At 40.8% G+C, this 20782-nt stretch overlaps 2 protein-coding genes across 3 annotated transcripts in view; one reads left to right on the top strand and one right to left on the bottom strand.

The window, feature by feature from the left end:
* Nucleotides 1-3941, bottom strand: part of JMJD1C (jumonji domain containing 1C) — a 330340-nt gene extending 326399 nt beyond the window's left edge. Inside the window, exon 1 of the mRNA XM_055425636.2 lies at nucleotides 3810-3941. The gene's annotated coding sequence lies outside the window, so the exon portion shown is untranslated. The remainder of the gene's footprint in view (nucleotides 1-3809) is intronic.
* Nucleotides 3460-20782, top strand: part of REEP3 (receptor accessory protein 3) — a 104382-nt gene continuing 87059 nt past the window's right edge. The window contains exon 1 of one of the 2 annotated variants that reach the window (XM_055425642.2): nucleotides 3460-3650. In XM_055425642.2, the coding sequence (XP_055281617.1) occupies nucleotides 3619-3650 (32 nt within the window). In that variant the 5' untranslated portion in view covers nucleotides 3460-3618. The remainder of the gene's footprint in view (nucleotides 3651-20782) is intronic. The other variant, XM_055425643.2, reaches the window with a different exon arrangement.

Genomic DNA, 20782 nt, shown 5'->3' on the forward strand with positions numbered 1-20782 from the left:
TTACATAGATTAGATACTATCTCTGTACTCTGTAATTCTCTTACTACCTGCTCTCCGAGGTAGCTTCCCACTCTTTTTTCCCTAATAAATCAGCTCCTTTAACATGTAGGAGACACATATTCCACATATCTCCCAGGAACTCTAAAAGTGAAAATGCAGGAAAAAAAAATTAATTCTTTTTAATAGTCTAATTACTCTTTAAAACCCCTTGCATTTTATTATCATAATATTATCATCCTCACTTAACAGGAAACATAGATACACTTGCCAAACATCACACGAATGGCAATTAGAAATAAGTCTCCTGATAGAATGTCCTTTACCCTATATATGCTGCATCCCACCATGATTAAACACAACACCCAAAGAAAAGAGTCTTTGCAGAACACAGTGAAGGAAGCACCCAAATGAATATTAGCAATATGCTTTTCAAAAAGCAATTAAGTTCAGTATTTAAAGAAACAATTTTCCATCTTCTAAACAAGAAATGGTCTCAAGTTTGCCAAAAGAGACCACCCTTTAAAAGGCAGCAGGTCATGTATTTCCTTTTCTCCCACGTCTCCAAGCCTTGCCTTACACCATGAAGCACTAATCTAATGGCCATCTACTACCAGATCTCAACTATCAAGGCACAGCCCAGTACACCCACTACTAAAATCTGGGTTCTTGTCATGCAAGGCAACTCCTCAGATGAAATTACAGTCTGTTTAGACTAAAAATTCTCAACCAAATCAGGCGTGATGTTCTCCTTTCATAAAACATTTTCCAGCTTCTGCTTTATCACCCAGAAATGAAATTAAAAACAATCTCCCTACAGATTTCAAACAAACCCATGCATCTATCCTAAATAAAACATAGATGGAAAAGTGAAATGAAAATCATTTAAAATAAGGTATGTATTTCAGCACGTTAATCTTAAAACAAAACTGAACTAGAAAACATACAAGAGTAATTACCAGCTAACCATGACAGTTATGAATACAAAGTACTTTGTGACACAATTTTCCAAAACTGTAAACAACTCCTGATCAAATTGTGAACAAATCTTTCTTTCACAAGTTGCATATAGAAATAGACACTGGAAAATTCAGTAGAGGTTAAAACCACGCTTTATACATAAAACAGAGGTTCTAGGTTCAGATAAGTACAAATATTACACAGATGTCAGGCAATGTGTTCTTAAACCTTGCAAAACATGGGAACATTCTTTGTTCAGGACAGCCTGTGCACCTACAAAGAATACACAGCATCCCTGGCTCTCACCCATCAAATGCTAGTGGTTAGCCTCAATCATTCCAACAACCCCCAAAAAATACCTCCCAACCTCCCCCTGGATGGAACCTCCATCTGGACCCACTGCCTTAAACACAATTCGACTATCACAGTATGATGTAAAGAACACTTGGGAAACAAGCATTAGAGTTCCAGTTCTATCACTTATAAGTTACGTGGTCATTGGTAGTGAGTTCTCTAAACCTCAGTTTCCAGTGTACTAAACAGGAATAAACATTACCTAAGCTCTGAGTTGTAAAAGTTTTAAAAAACACTATTTGAACTTTTACTGGGTAATTATCCTAGACAATAGGTAAACACAAATAACTAATATACCACACCTGTCCTTAAACATTTTACCACTCAGTAGGTCAGACCGAGGTAAAACATAACCACAATATAAAGCAGAAAGACAGGCATTAAATAGAAATCCAAGTAATTAATTATGGGGGCCTGGAGAAAATGAATAACTATGAAAATCAGGACATCTTCATGGCATAGGACACTGAAAGACTCTTGACAGGTAGAGAACAGGACACAAATTATTAAAGAAAAAATGAAGTCCAGGCATAGGCACAGAGCATGAAAATATACCTTGGTTCAGAGAAGAAAGGTAAGGGAAAAAATACATTAGAGACTGGAAGGGCAGGAAAAAGGAACGCTGTAAAAACATTTCACGATCAGTTCATGGAGGAATCTGAATGCCATTCAAATACTTTTGAGTTTTATTGGGCAAGAGAACTTCTTAGAAAACTGGTGTTTATGTGGCACACCTGATTTTCAAATAACGCTGAATAATGGCCAAAAATGATTCCAGACAAATAAAAATTTTCGTTAATGAGATCCCTGAAATTAATATATACATTCTTAAAATGCATAAATGAGCAAAAAGAGCCTGAGTTCAGTTGCTCAGTCGAGTTCAACTCTTTGCGACCCAAGAGTAAAAAGCCTACCCAACAGTAGAAAGGAGTTTCCGATTTCATTCCTTGCATAACAAAAACATTACTAATGAACTGAACCTGGGACCTTATAAGAACTCAAGATAATCTCCTATTCGTTTTTTATTTTCTCTCAAACAAGTGGCAGAATTTTATAAAATGTATTTAGCGTACTTCATGTCACCCCTGGAAGGCAAGAGGTAAACTGCAGTATTATTGACCTCTTTTTACTACAGGGAAACTGAGCAACAAGAAGAATAAATTACAGTATGGTCACAAAATAAGCTATTATATTTCCTAGAACTTTTAATTAAAGACTTGAAGCCCATGTCTCATCCTTTATTCTTCGTACCATCTGAATAATTATCTTTTATTACCATCTTAACAGGAAAAAAAAAAAAGATGAGAATTAAATTTCAAGATCACTTCCTCGATTCGGTATTGCCACCAAAAATATCAGAGTTTAAATTCTGCCTCCTGAAATTAAGATACCTGCCAGACCCGCAAGGTGCGAGCAGTAACCCAACTTCCCCAAAAACAGACAGCTATAAATAGCAAGACAGGTCAGGAATCCTAAGCCCAACTTTTACTCTGAATATCTGGCAGGTCAGAGGTGTGTTTGTAATACAGGCTCTGCGGATGTTGTGATGGGAAGATGTCGTAAGAGGCCCAGAACAGTGGTATCTACATACTCAACTACTGCCAACTTGAAATCCAAGGCTTTCCTCCTCTGCCCCTCCCTGCATTGCATCACAAACCAGGAGACTCCTGACAGGCCTGTGCAACGATTCTCCCGACCTCTGCCTGAAAATGCGGTCCTTTGATGATGTCCAGGGCCTCAGTGAACAGTGAGCACACAGATGTAGCTAAACGCATCTCAAAATTTCTCCTCTCCATAGTCTAGGGCCTGTCCCAAAGGAATAGAGTTTCCACTACTACTGTTTCGTTTTTCACAGATATTAACAACCCTCACCGCCAAGTGCCCTTCCTCGGCCCCTCACCACCCTCTCCCCTCTACGCCTGGCGGACGTTCTGGACGAATGGAGCCAGAACAGGGAGGGTAGAGCCAAGGATCCAGGCCGCAAGGCCGTCCGGCGCGGGCAGGGGTCCTGGCAGCCCAGCCCCCGGAGCCGGGCAGCCCAGACTGGGCCTCGGCCAACGCGCCGCCGCCGCCTATCAGCGGAGCGTAGGGGCGGGGCCGGCCGGCTCCGCGGCGGCTCCGCCGGCGGGCGGGGAAGGGTGGGGGGGACCGGCCGCCGCGCGCAGACACCGGGCCCGGCTCCCGAGGGCGCCAGCGCGGCCCCGGGGAGTGCGAGGAGCCGGAGGGCGCGCGGCCCGCCGTTGGCCGCCTAGTCCGCCACCCTCGGCACCCACCCGCCCCCGAGGTGGGGTCCAAGCCCCCGGGAAGATGGTGTCCTGGATCATCTCCAGAGCCGTGGTGTAAGTGCCGCTCACGGCGCCCCTCCGCCCCGACGCGAGGCCCGGGAGGCCGGGGGTGGCGGCAGGGCCCGAGAGGAGAAGGGAAGGCCCGGGCCTGGGCGGGGTGGGCTGGCCCGGCCTCGGGCCTGCCCGGGGTCTGGGAGCCCTCGGCCTGCTCACCCTAGTCCGCGTCGCTGCGGGGCTCCGTGCGTCGGCCGGGGGCCCGGCTGCTGCGGCGCGGCCGGACTGCGTGCGGCTCGTCGGCCCTGCTCCCGCGGCGCTGGGCGGGCAGGCGCGCAGGGCAGGCGGCGCGCGCTCCCTGCTCCCTCTCCCCGCGCTGCGCGGCACCGCCCTGCGGGCCCGGGAGCGGCGCGCCTCGCGGCGGCGCCCTGCGCAGGCTCCGCAGAAGCGAAGCGCGGGAGGCTCGGCGATCCTCCTGAGGATGCCGTGGCAGCGCCGAGCCTTTGTATCGTGCGTTGCGGGTCTCCCAAGGCGGCTGATTGCCTCTCGGTCACGTGTGGTAGGAGGAGAGATTTGTCTAAAAATCCGAGACCGCTCCCAGCTCAGATCCCTAGGAAGAGTCTCAGTTGCCCCGAGATTTACAGCTTATCGAGGAAGGAGCTCATTATTGAATGGTGACACTCGCCTGCTCGAATGGACCCCAAAATTTGGCCCTGTCGTGGTGGAAATCATTTGCAAAGGAATTGAGAGGTTGCATGTGCCTGTTGCCTTTGTTCAGATTATCCATTCATTTCATTGTGCTTTTACCACTGTTACAGGCCCATAAGAAAAAAATTAGTTGAGTTGTGGTGTTTACTCTGTAAAGGCTGGACTGTAATTTAAACTGATTTCCTCCAATCCTTCTTGACTTAACCCCCACCTGGAACACGAAAGTCAGGAAGTAAACAACAGTGACGTAGTTATAGTCAGGAGCCCATGGATTCATTAATCATGATCTCTGTAGGAGTATTATCTCTGTACCTTTCTGAAACGTTTTCAGGTGGCAGGCTTCTCCGATTAGCTTTATAATGTGGGAAAAAAGAACATTGCCAGATTGCACATTTATTTCTCAATCAGAATTAGCTGATTTTTCTGTTTTGTGTTTTGGTTTGTTTTGTTTTTTCTTTGAGAGTGAATCAATCGCTTAGTAGCCTTGTTTAACTTGATTTACAATAGCATTCAAGATGTGTCATTTGATTGTATGAATGCAGTTTTTTTCTTCCTCGGTATAGTTTTTAGTTTTAAAGCTTCAGAGGTTCCCATGTTCATCTGTACAAAACTAAAAATCAAGAAATAATACCACAGATGTCTTTAGGTTTTGTGTTTTGGTTATGGTTTTTTTGGGTTTTTTTTTTTTGCCTTTTGGGGCCTTCTTTTGAGTCTACGTTTTCATGACACAGACATAACTTTCCTGACCTAGTAGATGTCTATCAATTGTTGTGTCAGTGCCTAGAAAATCAAGTATCCAGTTAAGACATTGTCACATTGTTTTGTTTGTATTTTTTTGATTCTCGGGATTCCTTTAACCAGTTCTTTGACAGAAAATTGTGAAGCACTCATTTAATTTGCATTCATCAAAGTCAGATTTTTTTTATCATTAATTATGAATATGAATGTCTTCTATGTGCTATCTAGAACACAAGGGTTAATAATGTATGACCAGTCTTAATGGAACTGACGGTTGCAATGCCAGATACCTGTAGTACAGGGTGTGAAGTCTTCTAAGAGTTACACCCAGAGCTATAGGGTTTAGACAAAGAAAGGATTGTATCTGGTTGAAGAATCAGAAAAAGCAAGGGAGATTACATTTGAGATGGGCCTTCAAAGATGGACTGACTTTAGACAGCTGAAGATGAAAAAGGAGAGGATTCCAGATAAACTGGGCACTGTGAGCCAATTAATTATTGAGGACTTAGAGACAGGGGAGAGAGAAAGCTGGAAAGGTAGGCTTGGGGCCTGTTTTCAAGGAATACTCACGGAGAAGTGATAGCTATTATTAGGCAGCCGTGGATTTGCTTTAGAAGATGGTTGTGAATGGTGAGACTCTGAATATGGGAGACCCTTTAAGGAGTTCCCTAACTGGAGGGAGGATTAAAGCCTGAAGTGCTAGAACTTACAGAATTAAAAGTGCAAGGCAAAGGAAAGGGAGACAATTGTGAGGGAGAAAAGGTCATGAGAATGTATTTATGAAGTATCAGGAAGTTTATCTCTTGAGCCCTTGAACTATTAGCGTATTAAAAAGCACACTTGCCAGGGAATATAAGCGTCATTATATTTTGTCCCTCTGCTCCTCAGTTTCTCTTTCTCTAAGCACTGAACCGTTTTCTACTCCCTTGATCACACATAAGAGTAAGAACATGAAGGATCAACCCCAGGATTTATACAAACTTGGAAACCTTTTTACACTCGCAGATAGAATTTACTGCATTCTTTCTAATCCTCTGGAACAGCCAGCTAGTCCTGAGCCTAAAGAAAGATCAGACAGTTCTCCATATGAACCTTGGCGATATGGACAAGGAACACAAGGACCCTCTTTAACCTGAGCTCCCTGAGTGCGTGAGCACTTTCTCCCTAGCCCAGTGGCAGACCCTTACTAGGACGAGCACTGACTTGGTAATCAGCCCTGGATGCCAGTTAATGGACCCGGGCAGCATACTAAAACTGTGTTTCATCATCTTAAAAATAATTATAATATTTAATACTTAAAATTGTTGTCAATATTTAGTTTAACTAAAATACACCAACTGTGCCTGACATTTGTTATGCACTTAAAACTTAGTATATAGATAGGTTTTTTGTTTTTATGAGGGAGAGAAGTTAGATGGGGTAGCAAGAAATATCACTGGATTGTCATCGTCATTAATATTATCATTGGAAACCTGAAATTAGCCCACTCCAGTACTCTTGCCTGGAAAATCCCATGGACGGAGAAGCCTGGTAGGCTGCAGTCCATGGGGTCGCTAAGAGTCAGACACGACTGAGCGACTTCACCTTTCACTTTTTTGGTTGTATTAACCAGATATATGACCTTTAGTCAGTTCACACTGATTATAGATCTCTGTTTCTTACTCTGCAGAGGTAGAAGGATCTGGTAATCTCCAAACTGTTTTGTACAGCTATAGCATTCAGTGATGCTGTAAGGGTTTTCATTTTTTTCCAGTCTGTTTAAAATTAGCTTGCTTTATTTTTACAGGCAAAATTGAAAGGTTAGGGATAGTAATCTGAGACTACCAAATGATATTATATGTAATATAATACGTGATACCCATAACCTTCTAAAACATGATTCTTAGAGGCTAAGGGAAATCCCATTTTTCTGATTTGTTTCTACAGCATAGCTGGTTGTTATGATCTGGACTGAACGCAGATTGTCTGAATTCAAATCTCAGCTGTGCCATTTAGTATTGGCTGCTGCCTACCCCCATTGGATTAAATGTGTTCACATACATAATGTTCATTCTCCTCCATCAGGTAGATAGTAAGTATTCAGTAATGTTAGCAGTTATTATCAGAACAAGGAAGAACATATTCACCTACCATCTCAGCATACTGAACATTTAAACTATTTTCAGTTTACATTTTTCTTTGTCTTTCTGTGTTGGTTACATAGTGGTAATTAACAGTATAGTAAAAGTAATTTTTACACTGCCATTTATTGTTATATGATAAGCATCTCCTACATTGCTCTGAAATCTTATTTATATATCTTCTGTTTGCTCAGGCAAATATTCATAATTTTCATAGCCATTCTTTGATCTTTTAATTTTCCTTTTAGATCATTTCTAGTATTTCATTGGAGAAGGAAATGGCAACCCACTCCAGTGTTCTTGCCTGGAGAATCCCAGGGATGGGGGAGCCTGGTGGGCTGCGGTCTATGGGGTCGCACAGAGTCGGACACGACTGAAGCGACTTAGCATTAGCAGCAGCAGCAGTATTTCATTATCATAGGTAATGCTATAATGTAATTATAATGCTGAATTGGACATCATTTATATATACTTTTTAAATGTTTCCTTAGGATAAATATCCAAGAGGAGTATTTCTGAGTCAAAGGTTATAAATATTTTTGTGACCTTTGATGTCAATTTCCAAATTAGTATCCAAAAAAATATTAATATTTTACACTACCACCAGCAAGGTATGAGTACTGTCTCTATCACAGTGTAGCGAGATTGGGAAGGTTTAATTTTTTTTTATGTTTTCCTAATGAATATAACATTATTTTCTTCTGCATTTTTATTATTAGCATTAATATTTGTCCTAATATTTATTAATTATGTCACATACAAATAATCTATGCACTTTACCCATTAATCTCTTGGCTACTTAATATTAATGATTTGCTTATTTGTCTGAACTCCTTACCTAATAAATTAACCTTAAGTCCTATTTGATGCAAGTGTGTTTCTAAATCTCATACTTCTCTTTAGATATTTTAAGTTATCCAGAGTTCATAATTTTAATAAAGTTTATATTTCAACTTGTTCATTTTTTATTTTGTGATTTTTTTCACTTCTAAATATAAAATATTTACTCCAAATATTTAATTAGTACTATTTTCTCATATAGAATTTTTAGATAAATTTAGAAACTTCCCTTTAAAGTCTATAAATCTACATTTCTCTTTTTACGTCTTAACACGTTTTAATTTTCCTTTCACTGTAATTTTATTATCTGGCAGTAGTAGTAAAACCTCAGTTTTCTTTCTTTAATTGGTCCTCTTCCATTGTATTTAGTGAGTATCTTTAGATTCTAAATTACATACCTTAAGAACCATACTCCAGTGGTTGTTTCCAACATCATCCATTTTCCCTCTCCACTTTATCTTTCTTGTCAGCATGCAAACATGCTATTATTGCTCCCATCTTAAAAAAAGAAACCTCTCTCTCAGTCTGCTCTACTTTCCATCTCATTTATCTATTTCTCTTTCTCTCATTAAAGCAAAAAACTCAAAAGAACAGTCTACATACACCTGCACCACTCATCCTTTGGGTCACTCTTGAACCCATGCCAATTAGGCTCTGCCATCAACTCCTCCACTAAAATTACCCTTTCTTAGGTTGGCAGTAGCCTCCACATGGCCAAAAGGGTCTGTCCTCTTATCAGCGGCTTTTGATACAATTGCTCTTTCTCTCCTTGAAATACTTCCTTCACTTGGATTCCCAGAAACCTTGCTTGCATTGTTTTCTTCTTAAACTCACTGGCCACTCCCTACTTACTCTCCCTTGCCACATTCCTCCACATGCCCTGAATTATTAAAATTGATGTGTCCAGAGGCTCAGCCTTTTTCTTTTCTATCCACACTCCTGTGAGGGCTCCCGTTAATTTATACCTTCCATCCAGACGTCTGCTAAACTCATGATCATATGTATTTTTAACTGCTTGAGTCTGCATGGAAACATCTGTCAGGTTGACCAAAAAGTTTGTTCTATAAGACATTACAGAAAAACCCAAACAAACTTTTTGGCCAACCCAATAGAAGTCATCTTGTACTTAAGCTATCCAAAACTGAACCCCTGAATTGCCTCTTTTGATCTGACTTTGGCAGCCTGCCCCAGCTCAATTATTGACAGCTCAGTGCTTCATCCAGTTCAGTTCAGTTCAGCCGCTCAGTCGTGTCCGACTCTCTGCAACCCCATGAATCACAGCACGCCAGGCCTCCCTGTCCATCACCAACTCCCGGAGTTCACTCAAACTCACGTCCACAGAGTCGGTGATGCCATCCAGCCATCTCATTCTCTGTCGTCCCCTTCTCCTCCCGCCCCCAATCCCTCCCAGCATCAGAGTCTTCATTAGTTCAGGCCAAAAAACTTGGCATCATCCTTGATTCTTCTTTTTCTATTGTTCTCTACGTTGAATACTATGGTAAATCTCGTTGACTCCATCTTCAAGATCTATCCATATTCACCCAGTTCTCATCACCTTTACTTAACATTAGTCCAAGCCCATTTCATTCCTGAAATGTATTATAAAAGCAACCTGCTTCTACCCTTTGTATGTATATTTGTTAAGATTAAGACAGGATTAATGAAAAAAATCTTGAGTAATTTTTAAATCATTGGGAACTTTGAGGGCAGTCACAATTTACTAGTGATTTTTCTTCCTTTTGATAAAATCTCAATAATAGCTAAAATGACTGTTGTTGTTTAGTTGCTAAGTCATGTCCAACTCTTTTGCGACCCTATGGACCATAGCCTGCCAGGCTCCTCTGTCCATGGGATTTCTAGGCAAGAATACTGGCGTAGGTTGCCATTTCCTTCTCTAGGGGATCTTCCTGACCCACGTGTCCTGCATTACAGGCAGCTTCTTTACCACCAAGCTACCAGGGAATTTCGATGGCTAAAATAATTTCTTTCAATTAAGTTAAGGTAGATTTTAATAATAACTTTATTTACCAGTTTTGATGAGCTCATCATGTAAATAGCTTAAATATTCCTGAGTGATGTCTAAGAGTAGGATACTAAGAATAGGATACTTACTGCGTTTAGGTAATGAGAAATAAGGAAAATAGGAGCAATGATATTTTCAAAGAAATTAGGAAAAAAATATCTTAAACGTGTAATTTTCTGTGAATGTCCTGCAACAGGTCATTTTTGCTGTCTTCCTTAATTAAGACAGAAAACACATCCTAAACGTTTGGGTCTTGTTTTCATCACACAGGCCAAAACTTCCAACAAGATTCCTTTGTCAGCCTTCATTTCAGAAACAGTTTGCTTTTGTCCACTGTTTGTCACTGCTGCTATATTAGCTATTTCTTTTTCCACTGGATTTTTTTTTTTTTTAATTTGTCCCTTCCACGTGGCATTTGGGATCTTAGTTCCCCAACCAGGGATCGAATCAGCGCCCCCTGCATTGGAAAGACGGTGTCTTAACCACTGGACAGCAACTGGATTTTTTAAAATAATTTTAGCACAGAGATTTTTATATTCTCTTTTTTCAGTATAGATTTAAATGTTTAAATAAACAGTGTGTGTGCTTAGACGTTCAGTCATGTCCGACTCTTTGTGACCTCATGATCTATAGCCCGCCAGGCTCCTCCGTCCATGGAGATTCTCCAGGCAAGAATACTAGAATGGGTTGCCATGCCCTCTTCCAGAGGATCTTCCCAACCCGGGGATCGAACCCAGGTCTCCCACATTGCAGGCAGATTCTTTACCATCTGAGCCACCAGGGAAACCCAAATAAACTGTATATTACAATAATAATAGTATAAATGGATAACTTAAATATTTTAAATATGGTATTACTGTTTTAGTCATCACATGGAGATTACTGCTGAGTCTCTGTTAGAGGAATATGAGCTTATTTCTGTCATTGGTCATGCATTTGCCTTAAACTGACACTTTCGTTGAATTTAAATGACAAGTTAAAGATAAAAATTGATATAAGTGTCTTTATGTTTGCAAAACTGTCTGTTAATAGTTTAAGCATAGTTATCCCTATTCTGTTCTGTTCTCTCGCTCAGTCGTGTCCGACTCTTTGCGATCCCTTGGACTGTAGCCTACCAGGCTTCTCCGTCCATGGGATTCTCCAGGCAAGAATACTGGAGTGGGTTATCATTTCCTTCGCCAGGGGATCTTCCCGACCCAGGGATCGAACCCGGGTCTCCCGCATTGGAGGCAGACTCTTTAACCTCTGAGCCACCAGGGAAGCCCCGTTACTGAGGCAAATTTACCAACCTCAGGCATGTTGGAATTAACAAAAGCCACTATAACTAAAATTCAGGTGAAATGTCCTACTAAAATACTGTGGTCAGAGACAATGGTTGCAGTTGGAATGGAATTATTTAACAATGGCTAGAGATTATTTTAAGTACATATCAGACTAGCTAATGACCTGCCTCTTGAGAAACCTGTATGCAGGTCAGGAAGCAACAGTTAGAACCGGTCATGGAACAACAGACTGGTTCCAAATAGGAAAAGGAGTGCGTCAAGGTTGTATATTGTCACCTTGCTTATTTAACTTATATGCAGAGTACATCATGAGGAACGCTGGGCTGGAAGAAGCACAAGCTGGAATCAAGATTGCTGGGAGAAATATCAATAACCTCAGATATGCAGATGACACTACCCTTATGGCAGAAAGTGAAGAGGAACTCAAAAGCCTCTTGATGAAAGTGAAAGAGGAGAGTGAAAAGGTTGGCTTGAAGCTCAACATTCAGAAAACAAAGATCATGGCATCTGGTCCCATCACTTCATGGGAAATAGATGGAAAAACAGTGGTAACAGTGTCAGACTTTGTTTTTTTGGGCTCCAAAATCACTGCAGATGCTGACTGCAGCCATGAAATTAAAAGACGCTTGCTCCTTGGAAGGAAAGTTATGACCAACCTTGATAGTATATTAAAAAGCAGAGACATTACTTTGCCGCCCAAGGTCCGTCTAGTCAAGGCAATGGTTTTTCCCGTGGTCATGTATGGATGTGAGAGTTGGACTGTGAAGAAAGCTGATCGCCGAAGAATCGATGCTTTTGAACTGTGGTGTTGGAGAAGACTCTTGAGAGTCCCTTATACTGCAAGGAGATCCAACCAGTCCATTCTAAAGGAGATCAATCCTGGATGTTCATTGGAGGGACTGATGCTAAAGCTGAAACTCCAATACTTTGGCCACCTCATGAGACGAGTTGACTCACTGGAAAAGACTCTGATGCTGGGAAAGGTTGGGGGCGGGAGGAGAAGGGGACGACGGAGAATGAGATGGCTGGATGGCATCACCGACTCTGTGGACATGAGTTTGAGTATACTCCGGGAGTTGGTGATGGACAGGGAGGCCTGGCGTGCTGTGATTCATGGGGTCGCGGAGAGTCGGACACGACTGAGCGACTGAACTGAACTGAATGTTAAAATATTATACAGCTCTTCACATTGATATTCAAAGTACTTTTGTTTTATTGGAAAGTGAAAGTGAAGTCGCTTAGTTGTGTCCCAGTCTTTGCGACCCCAGGGACTGTAGCCTACCAGGCTTCTCCGTCCATGGGATTCTCCAGCCAAGATAACTGGAGTGGGTTGCCATTTCCTTCTCCATATTTCATTTGAAGATCCTTTAAATATGTCGGAGTTTCTTAAGCTAGCACTACTGAAATTTTGGACTGGATAGTTCTTTCTTGTAGGGGGCTGTCCTATGCATTGTAGCAGGTTTAGCAGCATCCCTGGCCTCTATTCACAGGATTCCAGTAGCACCTCCCACAGGTACAACAGCCAAAAATATCTCCAGATGTTGCCTGGTTCTATTGGAGTGATGCTCTACAAGATACAATGCCCTCAGCGTCCCCATCTGAAAATGGCTTTGTTGTTTACTATTTCTTGCTTCTGTGGGAGAAGTTACAAGCCATAATGATATGGAAATTCATAAAGCATCTTGGGATATCTTTTAAGAATTTTCTAGATAAAATACTGTTGCTGATCATTCTTATATTTTTAATACTATTTCAAAATTAATTTCTATTTCAGAATGTATAGAGAATTTCCCCAAGTTGATGACAGTTGTTGGTGCAGCACACTTTGAAAATAACTTTTGTAATCTCTTATTCTGCATACTGACTCTCATAGTCCTTATTTTCTAAGTTTATAAATCAAATGTGATTTACAAATTCCAGTTTTCCTGGCCTCGAAGTTGTTAGCATATTAGGATTTGAATGCAGAATCAAGGGTTACCAGCATGTTGCTTTCTTTACTATTAATAGTCTCATCAACTCTGCAAAAGCAGAGCTACATAAAAAAAGAAAAATCATGAAAACAAAAGTCATAAGAAAAATCTAAACCCAGTAGACTTGTGCTGGCCAGTAATTCAGAATTTAATTTCAGAATGTATTCAAATATTTCATTGCAGAGAACATTAATATTTTCAAGTAATAATATGCCCATTTTACCATTTTTTGAAATAATTATTCTTACTCGTATATAAACCCAAGCATTCGGCTGTGGGAAATTTCCTTAACCTTTTATGTCACATTTCTGAGTAATGTATTATATATAGTTTGCTAGGACTTTTACAGCAAAGTACCACCAAACTGGATAGCTTAAACAGATATCATTGTGTCAACAGCGTTCTTCCTTCTGCGGGCTGAGAGAGAATTCGTTGCATGTCTGTCTCCTAGCTTCCACCCTGATCTCTGCTTTCATCTTCACCTGGCATTCTCCTTTTGTGCCTGTTTCTGTGTCCAAATTTCCCATTTTTATGAGGATACAAGTTATGTAGGATTAGAGCCCACCCTAATTACCTCATTTTAACTAGATTACCTCTGCAAAGACCCTGTCTCCAGATAGTCACCATTTCTTTTAAGGAGGACACAGTTCAACTCATTAACAATCTGTTTTATAAAAACTGGAAAACTAGTATATGGCAAGGAATAATTTGAGGGATTGGATTAGAAAAGTAGGGGGGAAAATCTAACAAAATAGCTGTTATACATAATTTGAGTTGTCACATGAGAGAAGGAATACTGATTTTTCTATTTTAACTGTGAAATGCAAGGCTAGAGCAATAGGTCAATGTTATAGGGAAGATAATTTTATTCAATGTAAGGGAAAACTTTGACACCTGGTGGTGTTCAGCATTGAAACTGACAGTCTCAAGAGAACAGAATGTTGTTCTCCATCACTGGAAGCATGAAAGGAAGAATAGAAAGTTAGTTACCAATCTTGATTATATTACTTGTATGCTTCCTACAGAGAATCGTAGGTAAATTACTGTGAAGCATTTTGTATTTAATAAAACTACTTAGATATTTAAATGAACACATTAACCTTGTATTGTGCTTCCCTGGTGGCTCAACTGGTAAAGAATCCCCTTGCAATGCAGGAGACCTGGGTTCGATCCCTGGGTTAGGAAGATCCCCTAGTGGAGGGAACGGCTACCCACTCCAGCATTCTAGCCTAGAGAATTCCATGGATTGTAGACCATGAGGTCGCAAAGAGTCAGACACGCCTGAGCGACTAAGCATACACACACGTTAACCTTGTATTACAACAATATAAAGAATAATTAATAAGCAGCATTGTTTGGCATTTACAAAACAGTGTGATTATATACAGCACTGAATAAGTTACATGCTAAAACTTCTGCTAACATGACATTTTTCATTATCAAACTATAATCACCAATCTTAAGGGCTTCCAACCAAAACTGTAAAGTGGATAAACTGACTTTAGTCTGTGGAGACACCATCATGCTGGTAGCAAAACCAAGGAACACCAAAAAGAAAAAAGAAAATTACAAACCAATATGCTTGATGAATATAGATTCAGAAGTTCTCAGCAAGATATTAGCATACTGAATCCAACAATATATAAAAAAGATCATACACTATGACCAAGTGGGATTCATCCCAAATTCATAAGGATGGTTCAGTGTATGCAAATCAGTGTAATACACCACATTCAGTTCAGTTCAGTCGCTCAGTCGTGTCCTACTCTTTGCGACCCAATGAATCACAGCACGCCAGGCCTCCCTGTCCATCACCAGCTCCCGGAGTTCCTCAGACTCACGTCCATCGATTCGGTGATGCTATTCCGCCGTCTCATTCTTTGTCGTCCCCTTCTCCTCCTGCCCCCAATCCCTCCCAGCATCAGAGTCTTTTCCAGTGAGTCAACTCGTCGCATGAGGTGGCCAAAGTATTGGAGTTTCAGCTTTAGCATAAGTCCTTCCAGTGAACAACCAGGACTGATTTCCTTCAGGATGGACTGGTTGGATCTCCTTGCAATCCAAGGGACTCTCAAGAGTCTTCTCCAACACCACAGTTCAAAAGCATCAATTTTTCGGCGATCGGCTTTCTTCACAGTCCAACTCTCACATCCATACATGACCACTGGAAAAACCACAGCCTTGACTAGACGGACCTTTGTTGGCAAAGTAATGTCTCTGCTTTTTAATATACTATCTAAGTTAGTCATAACTTTCCTTCCAAGGAGTAAGCGTCTTTGAATTTAATGGCTGCAATCGCCATCCACAGTGATTTTGAAGCCCCCCAAAAAAATAAAGTCTGACACTGTTTCCACTGTTTCCCATCTATTTCCCATGAAGTGATGGGACCAGATGCCATGATCTTAGTTTTCTGAATGTTGAGCTTTAAGCCAACTTTTTCACTCTCCTCTTTTGCTTTCATCAAGAGGCTCTTTAGTTCCTCTTCACTTTCTGCCATAAGGGTGGTGTCATCTGCATATCTGAGGTTATTGATATTTCTCCCAGCAATCTTGATTCAAGCTGTGCTTCTTCCAGCCCAGCGTTCCTCATGATGTACTCTGCATATAAGTTAAATAAGCAGGGTGACAATATACAGCCTTGATGTACTTCTTTCCTGATTTGGTAACAGTCTATTGTTCCATGTCCGGTTCTAACTGTTGCTTCTTGACCTGAATACAGATTTCTCCAGAGGCAGGTCTGGTGGTCTGGTATTCCCATCTCGTTTAAGAATTTTCCAGTTTGTCATGATCCACACAGTCAAAGGCTTTGGCATAGTCAATAAAGCAGATGTTTATCTGGAACTCTCTTGCTTTTTCGATGATCCAGTGGATTTTGGCAATTTGATCTCTGGTTCCTCTGCCTTTTCTAAAACCATCTTGAACATCTGGAAGTTCACAGTTCACGTACTGTTGAAGCCTGACTTGGAGAATTTTGAGCATTACTTTACTAGCGTGTGAGATGAGTGAAGTTGTGCAGTAGTTTGAGCATTCTTCGACATTGCCTTTCTTTGGGATTGGAGTGAAAACTGACCTTTTCCAGTCCTGTGGTCACTGCTGAGTTTTCCAAATTTGTTGGCATATTGAGTGCAGCACTTTCACAGCATCATCTTTTAGGATTTGAAATAGCTCAACTGGAATTTCATCGCCTCCACCAGCTTTGTTTGTAGTGATGCTTCCTAAGGCCCACTTGACTTTGCATTCCAGGATGTCTGGCTCTAGGTGAGTGATCATCAGTTCAGTTCACTTCAGTTCAGTCACTCAGTCGTGTCTGACTCTTTACGACCCCATGAATCACAGCACGCCAGGCCTCCCTGTCCATCACCAACTCCCGGAGTTCACTCAAACTCATGTCCATTGAGTTAAGGATGCCATCCATCCATCTCATTCTCTGTCGTCACCGTCTCCTCCCGCCCCCAATCCCTCCCAGCATCAGTGTCTTTTCTAGTGAGTCAACTCATCGCATGAGGTAGCCAAAGTATTGGAGTTTCAGTTTTAGCATCAGTCCTTCCAGTGAACACCCAGGATTGATCTCCTCTAGAATGGACTGGTTGGATCTCCTTGCAGTCCAAGGGACTCTCAAGAGTCTTCTACAGCACCACAGTTCAAAAGCATCAATTCGTCAGCGCTCAGCTTTCTTCACAGTCCAACTCTCACATCCATACATGACCACGGGAAAAACCATAGCCTTGACTAGACAGACCTTGGTTGGCAAAGTAATGTCTCTGCTTTTTAATATACTATCAAGGTTGGTCATAACTTTCCTTCCAAGGAGCAAGCGTCTTTTAATTTCATGGCTGCAATCAGCATCTGCAGTGATTTTGGAGCCCCCCAAAATAAAGTCTGACACTGTTTCCCCATCTATTTCCCATGAAGTGATGGGACCAGATGCCATGATCTTTGTTTTCTGAATGTTGAGCTTCAAGCCAACCTTTTCACTCTCCTCTTTCACTTTCATCAAGAGGCTTTTGAGTTCCTCTTCACTTTCTGCCATAAGGGTAGTGTCATCTGCATATCTGAGGTTATTGATATTTCTCCCAGCAATCTTGATTCCAGCTTGTGCTTCTTCCAGCCCAGCGTTCCTCATGATGTACTCTGCATATAAGTTAAATAAACAGGGTGACAATATGCAACCTTGACGCACTCCTTTTCCTATTTGGAACCAGTCTGTTGTTCCATGTCCAGTTCTAACTGTTGCTTCATGACCTGCATACAGGTTTCTCAAGAGGCAGGTCAGGTGGTCTGGGATTCCCATCTATTTCAGAATTTTCCACAGTTTATTGTGATCCACACAGTCAAAGGCTTTGGCATAGTCAATGAAGCAGAAATAGATGTTTTTCTGAAACTCCCTTGCTTTCTCCATGATCCAGCGGATGTTGGCAATTTGATCTCTGGTTCCTCTGCCTTTTCTAAAACCTGCTTGAACATCTGGAAGTTCACGGTTCACATATTGCTGAAGCCTGGCTTGGAGAATTTTGAGCATGACTTTACAAGCGTGTGAGATGAGTGCAATTGTGAGGTAGTTTGAGCATTCTTTGGCTTTGCCTTTCTTTGGGATTGGAATGAAGACTGACCTTTTCCAGTCCTGTGGCCACTGCTGAGTTTTCCAAATTTGCTGGCATATTGAGTGCTGCACTTTCACAGCATCATCTTTCAGGATTTGAAATAGCTCAACTGGAATTCCATCACCTCCACTAGCTTTATTCATAGTGATGCTCTCTAAACCCCACTTGACTTCACATTCCAAGATATCTGGCTCCAGGTGAATGATCACGCCATCGTGATTATCTAGGTCGTGAAGATCTTTTTTGTACAGTTCTTCTGTGTATTCTTGCCACCTCTTAATATCTTTTGCTTCCGTTAGGTCCATACCATTTCTGTCCTTTATCGAGCCTATCTTTGCATGTAATGTTCCCTTGATATCTCTAATTTTCTTGAAGAGATCTCTTGTTTTTCCCATTCTGTTGTTTTCCTCTATTTTTTTGCATTGATCACTGAGGAAGGCTTTCTTATCTCTCTTTGCTATTCTTTGGAACTCTGCATTCAGATGCTTATATCTTCCTTTTCTCCTTTGCTTTTGATCATACTATCATGTTATCTGGGTTGAATATCTTGTTTGTATAGTTCTGTGTATTCTTGCCACGACTTCTTAATATCATCTGCTTCTGTTAGGTGCATACCATTCTGTCCTTTATTGAGCCCATCTTTGCATGAAATGTTCTCTTCGTATCTAATTTTCTTGAAGAGATTTCTAGTCTTTCCCATTCTATTGTTTTCCTCTATTTCTTTGCATTGATCACTGAGGAAGGCTTTCTTATCTCTCCTTGCTATTCTTTGGAACTCTGTATTCACATGGTTATATCTTTCCTTTTCTGCTTTGCCTTTAGATCCTCTTCTTTTCTCAGCTATTTGTAAGGACTCCTGAGGCAGCCATTTTGCCTTTTAGCATTTCTTTTTCTTAGGGATGGTCTTGATCACTGCCTCCTGTACAAGTAAGACTACAGCCTTACCTCACATTAAAGTCAAAAATAAATTATCAGCAGATTACTTGCTGAGATGTGAAAAGTAAAACATTTATGACATAACAATATAGGTGCTGCTATTACCCTTATTTTGCCTTTGAGAAATGTGAGGGTTAAGGACATGAAATAACTTGCCCAATGTGATAACATACTAAGAGGCACAGCAAAGTGGCAATCTGGCTCTAGAACCAGACCTTAACCAACAGCTATCCCACCTCCCTGAAATATAATTTCCATCTGTTATTTTTAAAATTTCACATCAGCATTATTGGGATAGAATTTATATGTAATAATTTCAGTGACTTTTGTCCAATAATTTACTCTTGCATCACCACCCTTACCCTCTTGCATCACCTCCCCTACCACCAATGTAAAGATTTTACATTCTCAGCAATGGTAGCTGAATTTTCACTGCATTGGCAATAAATTTGCCTTTGCCAATCTATGTGGGGAAAAAAAACACCTAATTATATTAAATATACTTCTCAGGATATAGAATTTTTAAAACTCAGTTTAGAAACTAATATTGCTATTTTTTAATTTCTCAGTAGCTTGAGGCCAGGGAAGGAAGGTGTGATGGAAGAAGCCCGTACTAGAATTACGGCCCAACATGGGCACAAATTGTAGACAGTTAGGTAATACATGTAACTCACAAAGTATGATATTGGGATGGTATAAGAATTCTTTAAAATCAATAAGAAAATAGTCTAAAAGAAAGATGTACAATTAAACCAGTAGCAACAAAACAGGGAAAGCAACATCTAAAACTCATTAGTTTTCGAAGAAATGTAAATTAAGACCACATTGCAATTCGTAAATTAAGACCACATTGCAATTCCGTTTCATGCTTTCTAGCTTGCAAAAATTAAGAAATCTGAAAATACCAGGTGTTGGCAAGGATGGGTAGAGCAACGGGATCTTTTATTTACGATTCCAGAAAGATGCTTCACCTGTTTTGAGAAACAGTTTGGCCCTAACTGATAGTATTAATCATACCCTATAACCAGAAATTCCACAACTGGTAGTATTTGGCATGGAAACCAGGAGACATTTGCAAGGATATTTATAGGAAAGTTCTTAAAGCAAAAATTTACCAAAGGTTCTTCCCTGGTGGTCCAGTGGCCAAGACGCACACTCCCAATGCAGGGGACCCAGCTTCCATTCCTGGTCTGGAAACTTGTTTCCAAGTTCCACAGCTAAGAGTTTGTGTGCTGCAACTAAAAAATCTTGTGTTAATCATTTCACAGCTAAGACCCGGCAAACCAAATAAATACAGTTTTTTAAAAACCTACCAAGAATACTAATTTACATGGACATGAGAATGGGTAAATAAATCTTGGTCTGTTTACATAATGGAATATTACTCAGCAATAAAGCTGAATGAGATACATATTACAAGCATCAATATGGATGAATATTTGGAAAACTGAAGTGTGTTTTTTTGAGGGGAAAAAAGCCAGATATGATTGTTTTTAGTGTGATACCATTTTAAAGTGTCTAGCATGTGCTGTGCTCAGTCACTTCAATCATGTCTGGCTTTTTGCGACACTATGGACTGTAGCCCGCCAGGCTCCTTCATTCTTGAGGATTTTCCAGGCAAGAATACTGGAGTGGGTTGCCATGCCCTCCTCCAGGGAATCTTCCCAACCCCAGGATCAAACTGGCATCTCTGCATTGGCAGGTGGGTTCTTTACCACTAGTGCCACCTGGGAAGCCCAAAACTAAACAATATATAGATATATATACATATATGGCAAATCTGTTTTTCAAAAACGAGAGTAATAAACACAGATTTTAGAATAAGGGTTAACTCAGTAACCTGAGAGAAAGGGACTCTGGGACAATTGTATCGGTGGTATTCTACTTTGTTTTTTTTTTTTAATTTTTATTTTTATTGGAGGCTAATTATTTTACAATATTATATTGATTGGTTTTGTCATACATTGACATGAATCT

Source organism: Moschus berezovskii, chromosome 12 (genome assembly GCF_049115385.1).
Source record: "Moschus berezovskii isolate FMDL1 chromosome 12, NW_MosBer_1.0, whole genome shotgun sequence".
NCBI classification, from domain to species: domain Eukaryota; kingdom Metazoa; phylum Chordata; class Mammalia; order Artiodactyla; family Moschidae; genus Moschus; species Moschus berezovskii.